This window comes from Neomonachus schauinslandi, chromosome 12 (genome assembly GCF_002201575.2).
Source record: "Neomonachus schauinslandi chromosome 12, ASM220157v2, whole genome shotgun sequence".
Lineage (NCBI taxonomy): Eukaryota > Metazoa > Chordata > Mammalia > Carnivora > Phocidae > Neomonachus > Neomonachus schauinslandi.
Window position 1 is genome coordinate 49,663,526 of NC_058414.1, and position 11,601 is coordinate 49,675,126.

Below are 11,601 nucleotides of genomic sequence, written 5' to 3' on the forward strand. Positions count from 1 at the left end.
ATCTTTATCCATAAAAATCAAATGAGGCTAAAAAATCTTTAAAGAAAATAAATGTTTTTACATATTTAGACTGGAAAAAGTTCACATCACAAAGTTAAACAAAACCTGTTTTAAAAAATGTTAACACTTCAAGAGCTCTATGGAGTTAAAATTCATTTTTGTCAACAGGTTGTACTGTTACCAATGGATGTATTACTATTCAGTCACTGCATTTTTCTTCTATTTTATGAGAGATTTAAATTTAAAACTACAGGTAAAGCAGAGCTAAGAGGCAAACAGCCTGAATCTTATTTACAAATGCTTAGCATTTTGCTTAAAGCTACATTTTCACTCACAAGCTTTGTTTTTAAATTCTTAAGCTCTGTGAGCAATCTAAATACTTAAGTACTTATTAAACACTAACAGAACTTGAGAGGAAACACAAAGTCAAAACCACTTTGCCTGTACTGAGCCCTCTCAAAAATGAATTCACTTTATTAATTTCATTTAATTTTTGATGCTGTATTGAAAAAGAATTTCTGGGGGCGCCTGGGTGGCTCAGTCGGTTGAGCGTCTGCCTTCGGCTCAGGTCATGATCCCAGGGTCCTGGGATGGAGCCCCACATCGGCTTCCTGCTCAGCGGAGAGCCTGCTTCTCCCTCTCCCTCTGCCTGCCTCTCTGCCTACCTGTACTCTCTCTTTATCTCTCTGTCAAATAAATAAATATTAAAAAAAAAAAAGAAAGAAAATTTCTGTATGAACTGTTCTATTAATAAAGTTTTTTTAAAGTATGTTCTTCACTTATATTTGTCAATATGTAAACATGACATTTACATTCCTAGACTAGAAAATTTCACATTATACCAAATTCTCATTGATTTGCAAGTAAATAAAACTACTAGCAATTCATATTATCTTAAATTTGTCTTGCTTGGTTAAAGTGTGAGGATGGGGAGAAAGATACATAAGCTGTGGGATTTTAGCATACAAAACAGGCAATATTTTAAAAATTAAAGCAATTATTTATTTCTTCAATGTGGGACAGAAAATTCTTTCACCTCTGCAAAAAAAAAAAAAAAAAATCAAGCTAAACATGAAGAAACAAATCAAGAAACATGGTGATCTATTCAACAACAAAAATAGAACAGGCATGCCTGCAGTTATTAATTTCCTTATGATTCAAAATAGTCTTTTTCGGGCGCCTGGGTGGCTCAGATGGTTAAGCGTCTGCCTTCGGCTCAGGTCATGATCCCAGGGTCCTGCGATCGAGTCCCGCATCAGGCTTCCTGCTCCTTGGGAGCCTGCTTCTCCCTATGTTTCTCTCTCTCTCTCTCTCTCTCTGTCTATCATGAATAAATAAAATCTTTAAAAAAAAAATAGTCTTTTTCATATGGGCTTCTGGAGCCAACACTAATCCGTTTTTAATCACTTTTAAGCCATTAATAGTTTATCTCACTCTATTCACAGAATATTTTAATGAGATTATCATGGTATCAACCATATTTTTTCCACTATCTTAACTGAAAAAGGTATTTTCTGATTACTCAAATAATACAATGCCATTTCAAAGCTTCTGTCCAAACATCACCAGTAATTATTATTTTTATTGGTTTAATACCACTGCATATTTAAAAACTTTGAATGAAATAAAAGATTCTCAAAAGTTAAATTCCACAGATCACATATTGCAATTCATCTGGTGATAATCTACTTTTCAAAGTTAAAGAAGAAAGTATTTAATAAAAAAGTAAGGCAGAGAAATAACTTGTTTACATGTGTTATCCTTAAGGGTCCATATACTTCTATAAAACAAAAGGGTTGTATTTAGTAAGAATTAAAAACATTATTTGGTTAATGTTAAATTTAATTTAGGTTGTGTTTATAAAACAACTTGATGGATAAAGGACTTAACTGTTACACTGTGGGGATAAGGATACCATTTAAAATAACTAGAGCTCTGAATTATACTGCCGAAAACAAAACACAAAATGCCTTGCAGTGATCCTCCCTATTTTAAACAAAACCCAAACACCTCTACAAAGCAACACACACACACACACAATCAGAAATATACATTCATTTTAATTTTCCAAGGTAGATCACTGATATTTTGTCACTGGTCTACAATGCTTGGGACTGGTTAAAGATTGATTTATTGGTTAAATTGCCCATAATCATTCTGACATTATGCTGATTATACGAAAATGCTTACTTTATTTTCTTCTGCTCTGGTCAGTATCTTAGCATCCTCAGAACTATTTAGAATCACACATCAAATCAGGAAACAATGTAAAACACAGAAACTTTAAAAACCTCATTACCTGCTCAGTGATCCTCATATGGAAGTCATGAAAGTCACTATAGCGACGATAGGTTTTCCACATCTCCTCACTGTTCAGATTGCGCCGGTGTACAGTGATAGCATACAATGCGTATGTCTTGCCGTGATCATTACAAACGCCTGCCACAGCATATGGGTCATAGTCAGCATATACTAGTCATTTAAAACAAAATGAAGAGGAACAAAACACACAAAAAGGAGGAAGATGAAGAACAAAAACAAAAAGACATGAAATGAAGAAGAATTTGAAATGACAGACTGAGACAAAAGGATGTCACCCAAGGGTAAAATACATTCCCATCCTCTGTACTCACAATGACAAGATTTTATACACAGTAACTCCACCATAAGTTTATGATGACACTACCAACCACACGGTGGTATCTACTTTAGACTCTCTTCCTCAAGAGCTTGTGCCGATTCTTAGTTTCGATACCACACTATCACCTACTACAGTATTATTTTTTAAATTAATAGAGGAAAAATAACAGAAACAAAATAATCTTTCATAGTAGCCTTCACTATTCAGCTGTATTTCAATTAAAATCTCTTCAACTAAACAGAAAGCAAAAGCCAAGGAATAAGGTTTCATGCACTCTTTTGACACGCCTCTTCACCATTTATAACATTCAAAAATTTACAAGTGTAGTTCATTCTGGAGTTTTGTTTTTTGTTTTTGTTTTTTTTTGGAAAAGGCACTTTCCTACTGACGTGTCACAAACCATTCCAGTGAGGTAGTCTCTAAAATCTAAACCTGTTCCCACTGTGTACTAACCTTAAGTAAAGGGATTCACTTTGAATCATTTTCTTTCCTATTTTTCCATTTTCTTACCTCCTTCTAGTGTGGTATTCTATTCTAGATCATTTCTTCAGGTCTTTAAAAGTTTACTGAGTCTCCATTCATCTACATCTGGTCTATTTCTTAATCCAACCACTGACCTCAATTTCAATCACAATATTTTTTTCTATGATTGTATTTGGTTGTTTTTTCATAGTGTTGCATTCTTGCCTTAGGTTTTATCTCTATGACTATTTTTAACACCCTCTCAGGCTAGGAGGCCCTGTGGTACAAATCACTTGAAGATGGCTGACTCTAGACACACCCATGTTGGGAATCAAGATAAGCTTTCAATTTCTTGAGGATAACAGATACCTTTTCCAGGCATGATCTTGACATTCTTTGTTTTTTCCTATTACTATAGGTAACACTATTTATTATTTACTGTTCACTTCTTCCAGCCATCCTCTCAGAGACCTATGCAGAACAAACTGCACAAAACTTTTTCATCATGTTAGAGAACCACCACCACTCAAATACAGCTAGCATGACAACAGGGAATAGCTTTTTTTTGTTTTTTTTTTTTTTAAAGATTTATTTTATTTTATTGAGAGAGACAGAGAGCATGAGAGAGAGGAGGGTCAGAGAGAGAAGCAGACCCCCTGCTGAGCAGGGAGCCCGATGCGGGACTCGATCCTGGGACTCCAGGATCATGACCTGAGCTGAAGGCAGTCGCTTAACCAACTGAGCCACCCGAGCGCCCCGGGGAATAGTTTTATCTGTTGTGCTCAAGATAGGTTTGGGGAAGGAAAACAGAAAGCAGAAACCAATTAGGAGCAAATCATAACCAATTAGAAGTTAACAAGAGCAAGGAGAATAAGAAGAACAGAAAAGAAATGAGGGGAAGAAGAATTATCAGATTTATCACAAAATGATAGGCAGAAGAGCTCATGACTTGGGTGCATGCACAATAGGAAGAATAAAGAGGTTGTGCAAAAGATAAAAAGGCAATTTGATTTTAAAGAAAGATAATGAGGTTGCATATATTGATTATGAGATGATGGTGAGATATTATTGTGGAAATATTCTGTTTTCATTAGGACAATGTTACAGCAGGTGATATAAACTATTTGTCACTAATCCAGAATCAGATAAGGAACAAGAACCAGAATATAAATCAGACTCATCATTAAGTACATTGCTTAATTGAGCTAATTTTTTTTTTAAAGATTTTATTTATTTATTTGAGACAGAGAGAATGAGATACAGAGAGCATGAGAGGGAGGAGGGTCAGAGGGAGAAGCAGACTCCCTGCCGAGCAGGGAGCCAGATGCGGGACTCGATCCCAGGACTCCAGGATCATGACCTGAGCCGAAGGCAGTCGCTTAACCAACTGAGCCACCCAGGCGCCCTGAGCTAATATTTTTTAAAGGAAGATTTCACAAAGAAGAGAAGCAGTATGCACTGGTTCGTGGACCACTCCTTGAGAAGCCCTTCACTGGACTCTAAGTTCTACTTCCTATAATAAAGATGTTAAGAATATAAAATCTAGACTCTCTGGAGTCCAACTGGTAAAATATTTATTGAACAAACTAATGTTACTAATGTAATTAATGAGTCCTCTAACAACCCTATGAAGTAAATATTATTATTATTATTGCATTTTATGGATAAGAAAATTGAAGTACAGAGAAGTTAAGGACCTTGCCCAAGTTCACCCAACTATTAAGTGGCAGAGCTGGGGTTTGAACCCATGGAAATGGACAAAAAGTAATGCTCTTAAAACTGTATTATGCTGCCTCTTTAGTATTTATACATAAGTTTGACAAAAATAACAATTTATTAAAAATGCTTAGTATGGTGCTTTCATACATTTCAAGAAGCTAATAAATACTTCTTGAATAAATGGACAAAGGAGCTAGAAAAACCACAACTTTCAGAGAAAAGAAAGATCTACATAAGAAATATAGACATGAGTATCTTCTTTGAGACATAAAGTTTAAGGTCTTTAAGAAAGAAATAAAAGGACAAATACTAAACATTTGTGGTTTAACAAAGACTTTCATATTTGGAAGATAAACCAACAAAGAAAAGAGAGATTTTTAAAAAGAATTTTAAAATTTCAGGAAGGAAAAGTGAAACAACTATAATAAAAGCTAGAAAGAAAAGCAACAAAACCTCTGGTTTTATTGACAAAGTTGTTATCTAATGACCTTTATAAGCAGAGTAATGTATGCACCAACTAACTGTAAAGGATAAAAGAACAACTTAGACAGCAATTATAAATAACTTATTTCAAAAATATGGCAGGGAACACAATGCAAAATGAGACTCCAGCTCCAGTGGGAAGAAAAAGAAAACAGAGATGTTAAAAAAAAAATGCAAATTATCTTTTAAGCTGTACTTGCACTATAAAATCTCTTCTTAGTTACCTAATGTAAGCACGAAACTGAACTGAGATACCTCAGTATGGTAATATTTCAAATGTAATCGGACAGACACACTCCTATAAACTAGGAACAGTGAGAGGAGGGATAAGTAAACCATCACTATCTACTACTCATTGGCATTATCTAATAACCCAATGGCAATGATGAAAATAGATTTTTTTCTCAGTTCACTAACCATTTTGCATGTATGCTAAGTCACAAAATTTTAGGTTTCTCACCTCATCCAAGCATTTCTTAAGCGTCTGTAAACTCCTATACCAATGTTTCATTAACCCACTTATCTAGTCTGACTTTACATGTATAAAAAAGTTGGAGCTAAAATCTGCCCCAAGCAATTTAATAAGAATTATGCAGACAATTATCAGCAAGACGCAAACAAGAAGAAGAAAAGTTTGGGTTTCAAGAGTTTATTAGCAATGACAAAATGCTTAGAATTTAAGCTTTTCCAAATGTAAACAGTAACAACCTTAGAGAAAGAAGATACACAAGTACATCATAACATATACACAAAATATCACTGAACATGATAAAGAGTATATATCAAACCATAATACAAACGTAACAGAAATTATTGGAAAACATGCTGCAGAAAAAAAAATGTAACTTAAAAATGACTACAGAAGAGAAAAATGGTTTGTAAAAATAAATGTAGAAAATAGTCCAAGGGTGATAATAATTAATAATTTTTGAGTAATAATTATACCACAAAGTCTCTTACCAGTGTCTGAAATGTAAGCATGAAGTTGTACTGAGTCATCAGAAGATACATTTGAAAGGTCATCTAAAGACTTGAAAAAGAAAAATAATCAAAAAAATATTTTAATTTTATAGGAAAAAAGTGTTAACGCATCCTATATCATATATGCCTTACTCATCTTTGCCCCACGTAAACTTTATATTATCTGTATTCCTCCCCCAACAATAATCCTCTCTATTTATACTAACAACAGAGAGAAAATCCACAATTAAAAAACTATAAAACAAAGTATTTCAGAAATCAACTTAGTACATCGATTATTTCTTCCTTCATTGTTTATCCATATACCGACATTTGTTACTTCTCAAATATATTCAATACATGGCAAGGAAAAAAATATGGATAAAAATAAGTAGGCATGTTCTTAAGTTACCATTTCAATTTTTTTTAATGTTGAACTATACTAGAGCCAATTCTGTATTATTTAACATTTTTGTAAACTTAGGAATAATTTTAGATTCCTTATCTATAAAATGAGAATAATAGTACCTACACATCATAGGGTTATGTAAGGATTAAATAAGAAGACATGTAAAACATCAGTAAGACTGCCTAACACAAAAAAAATGTTACCTATTATGATTACTTATTACATGAAGTGAATCCAGTCTAAGATTTTAAATAATTTTCAAAAATAATTCCACAAACAAAAATCATTACTGAGTGACCCAAATGAATCTTTTTTTCAACTATGGCCTTTGGGTTTAAATTTAAAACTTTTCTGCCTCATATACACACACCCACACATACCTAGAAGGGCACATAATGACAGACTGTATAGAAAGAGTTAACCTGAGTCAAGTATATTTCAAATAATAATAATCATAATAAAATATTATATACTTGGAATTACTAAGAGGGTAAATCTTAAATGTTCTCAATACAAAAAGAAATGGTAACTATGTGATGTGATGGAGGGGTTAGCTAACCCTGAGGTGGTAACCATTTTGTAATATCAAACCAATGTCATACATCTTCAACCTATGTAATGTTTTATGTCAATTATATCTCAATAAAGCTGGGAAAAAAAATAAACAAGAAAGAGTTCGTTTGAAATTGCTCTCCTTTCAAAGGAATGCTTGCAAGCCTGGCCCTTGGATGACATCTGGGAATTTAGAATTAGGGAAGGTTCCCACCATTCCTTAACCACTAAGAGTAGTTCACTGTACCTAATAACTGTTTATGCTGAACACCTGCTTTCCTTCTGGGAGTCTGGAATTTTAGTATGTACTAACTAGAGGTTTGCCTATGTGGCCTGCCTCCAGTGAGAACCCTGGTCACTTAGTCTCAGATAAGCTTTCCTGGTAGCAACATTTCATATGTGTTGTCACATTCATTGCTGGAGGATTTAAGTTTGTCTAATGTGACTTTCATGGGAGAGGAGTCTTAGAAACTTGTACCTGGTTTCCTCTGTACTTTGTTGCATGCGCCTTTTCCCTTTCCTGATTTTGCTTTATATCCTTTCTCTCTAATAAATCCTTTCCAGAAGAGTCAGAGTATGCTAAGGCCTACGAGTCCTCTTAGTAATCAATGAACAACGAAATGGTCTCTGACACACTGACGTTATATGATTCAGACCTATTTTATACTCTAAAAACCACAGGATCTGAATGAACTTTGGGTTCTAACATGATATTACCAATATTATTAGGAGAGTCATTTAAATGACTTAAATGCAGCTATATATGACATACAGCCATTTAAATTAAGGCAACTGTATTCTAAGAAGAAAGCCAAAAAGTTTACTACTTAAGACTATTCATTAAGAGCAACAAAGTATGATAATAACATACAGATAATCCACAGTATTTTCCTGGTCAAGTGGATGAATCATTAAATTAAAATGGGTCTAGTCCAGGCTTCACCAGTGACACCCTAAGAGACTTTAGCCAAACCAACCAGTCTTTCTTGTACCTCAGTGTTCCCAATGGTACAACAGTGTAATACTTGCTCTACAACTCTGTCAGTTTACAGTGAATTATAATGCTCTGAAAAGAGTGCACTTATTTTTAAGTGGTCCTATGACCTATAATAAAACATCTTGACAGAAACACAACCTTTGTTTTAGTATTACTTTTATGTGAAAGATAGAAGCCTCAGAGAAAATAGAATATTCTACAAAATTTAGATTGTTATCTACTATGATCTTCTTCCAATTACAAGCCATCCCAGAGAATATAAAACAATTGTTTTAAGAAGTATTTTTGTTATTACTATTATTGTTAACCTTCCCTTGTAGTAACATTTCAACTCAAAACAGTACTTATTACTTTAAACATGTTACCATCTTATATTATGCAACCCAGAAATTGTTAGAAAACTTTGTACCTAAATGTCTTTTTAGCACACTTAAACAATTAATATTATTTTCATTAAATATGATGAAAAAATCCAATGAAACATCTCTCAGTCACAGGTATAATGCAAATGTAAATATCAAGTAGACTATAAAATTACAGTTGGTGAAATAATATTAACTACATTCTGATTTAGAACTATAAGTGTTATTTAGTAAAAGAAAACTGTGATTTCAAAACAAGTAGACTTATGCTGTCCTGAAATAAAATACAGTTTGTAAAGATTCTTGGGTTAAGATTCTTGAACTGCTTGCAAAAAAAGTTTGTTTTTTTTTTTTTAACATGATAAGACAAAAAATGAAAGTTCAGATTTACTGTGATAATCCACACAACTATGATGGCACTGCTAGAAAGGCTTATAATTTACCTGCCAATCTCAATTGAAAACAAGTAAATCACCACATTATTTTCTTTGCTTACCATTTTGGGAAAAACTATTATGATGACTTATTTTACAATCTTAAAACTATTTTTAAAACGTAGCTATCCACTAAAATTTGTCTATATATTAAAAAAGAAAGAATCCAAAAGACTCCAGGTACTTAAAACCTTGAATTTAATAGATTTATGTGAATAACAAAATACTGCAAGTCCCTGACCTCAAGTGTGACCTTTGTCAATCAAGAGACTCTCTGGTTTATATCTCTATGTGACAAAAGAATCACTCTTATTTGGAAAAGCATTTATTCCAGATATGGAATAAAGAAAAAAAAGTATTTGTTACCACTGTTCAAACACTTGTACAAGCACTACAAAAGTGAATACTTGAAATTTCAAATGAATGAAGTTTCATCACATCTGGAAACATTTTCATTACAAATGAGTATTATTGCTAATACTTTCTTCATGCTCTACAAGTTATTCCTTTTTGTTATAAGGTTATGGAATATAACAAACAAATGGTAATGATACCAAATGATTTAGGACAATATTTCAAATGTTACATCGTATCTGACATAACACTATGGCTGACTGCTTCAGTGTTTTATTAAACGTTGTACTTTGTAGAGTAATAAAACCCTCAATAAGGTTATTTTCTGAAATATAGTTATATATAGAAGACAACATAAGATAATGGACCTGTAGACTATTTAGCTATTATAAAAAGTCTGAAAGAGGAAGTAATATAAGTAGAATAAAAACAAAGCAAACAATCTCTCCCTAACCCCCCACAAACTCTGGACTGAAACTTTCACAGAACATAGTAATATTTCTTCCTAGCAGCATTTTATGAAATAAGTTATTCATGACAAGGGTGTATATATAAAAGAACAGAAATGTTCATTATTTCACACTTCACTTTGAATGTATAAAATGCCAATGACAGCTTATGTGCTAAAAATGTATCATTCTTAAATTTGTAATCCTAAAATAAAGTTGCTTTATTTACTATAAGGCCTTAAGCTTAAAAAATTTTTTTATAACAACCACAGTGTGCACATTAAGAAATATCTGGAAGTTTTCAGATATCCTAATTTTATATTTCTTTTCTACATACAAAAAGAAAAACCGAATTTCAATGTAAACACTTGTATGTCACAAGTTTACTATCCAACATAGCAATCACCAAAGAGTCATTTCAAAATACTAAATATTGGGATTGAAAATAATGAAGTCACTTTTTTTAAATCAAATACAACTGAATTATGCAGATGTGACTTAAAGCCCATTTTTAAAAATGAAAATAAATTTCAGAGGCTCTTATATGTGAATTTAACATTTCTTTTAAAGCAAAGAACTTCTTATAAAAGGATGATCTGAGAGCTTCTAATATATCATTTATTTATGTATGTTAAAGCTCACCTTTTATAATATTTTCAAGTCACTTTAATAATTAAGTACCCATAATAATACTTACCAAATTTATGCTTCCAGTAGGAGACCCATTAAAAGACTCTGTGGGAGGGAAAATTCAACTTAGTACACAGTAAAAAACTTGAAAAAATTGTTTTATCTAAGGTTCAAACACCAAGAATGAAAGTCACCCAAGCAAAGACGTAATAAAACAGCAAAGAAAATTGTGGTATACTACTCCCAAACACCTGATGCTCCCTTAAGCCTCATGGTTTTGCAAGCCATATATTTCAGAGAAAATATAAATGTACCTGAGTTGCCCCCCCCCCCAAAACACACACCAAAAATAGGCGTTCGTGTACAGGAGAGCAATTATTAAATATTTTATCTTTATTGTATCATATGAAGTTGTCTGATAAAAAGTAAACATGAGGAAAACACTGCACAGTGAAGTTCATTAGGAAATGTCACAAGTTTTTTGTTCTGTTTCACTGGATTAAGAAACAGTATAAATAAAATTTTTCTTTCATGTGAAGAATAAATAGATCGGTTTGTATACATAATATACCTATTATGTCCACTTACTCTTGGCAGATTTGGCCCAAAAATATCACAACCCTAGATTCTTAAATCAATATATAATAGAACAAGATATGTAAAACTCCATATGCACTGCCATTTACTTAAAAAACAACTAAATTATTTTTAAAAAGTAATGTTAGAGAGCTAAGTCAATTATACATTATAAAATTAATGTCTTTTCCTTCAGTGTTCTATTCTATATCTGAGCACACAAAGTTACCAATTAAGATGCCCCTCTGTTAAAAACAGAAATGAATATATGGTGAAGCAGTATTCTTATACAGTTTAAGGTTAATGTATGGCTTCCAGCACTTGAGATTATTTACAAATCTGGGTATCTAAATGGGTCTTCAAAACCAATTTCTAGGGGCACCTGGGTGGCTCAGTCGTTAAGCGTCTGCCTCCGGCTCAGGTCATGATCCCAGGGTCCTGGGATTGAGCCCTGCATCAGGCTCCCTGCTCCGCGGGAAGCGTGCTTCTCCCTCTCCCACTCCTCCTGCTTGTGTTCTCTCTCTCTGATAGATAGATAGATAGATAGATAGATAGATAGATAGATAGATAGAT

The 11,601-nt window shown here is 33.0% G+C and overlaps 1 protein-coding gene across 1 annotated transcript in view; it reads right to left on the bottom strand.

Annotated features, from left to right (window-relative positions):
• Positions 1-11,601, bottom strand: part of SNX13 (sorting nexin 13) — a 126,292-nt gene that overhangs the window by 22,516 nt on the left and 92,175 nt on the right. The window contains 3 exon segments of the mRNA XM_021689499.2: positions 2,300-2,439; positions 6,266-6,335; positions 10,520-10,557. Coding sequence (XP_021545174.1) covers positions 2,300-2,439; positions 6,266-6,335; positions 10,520-10,557 — 248 coding nt within the window.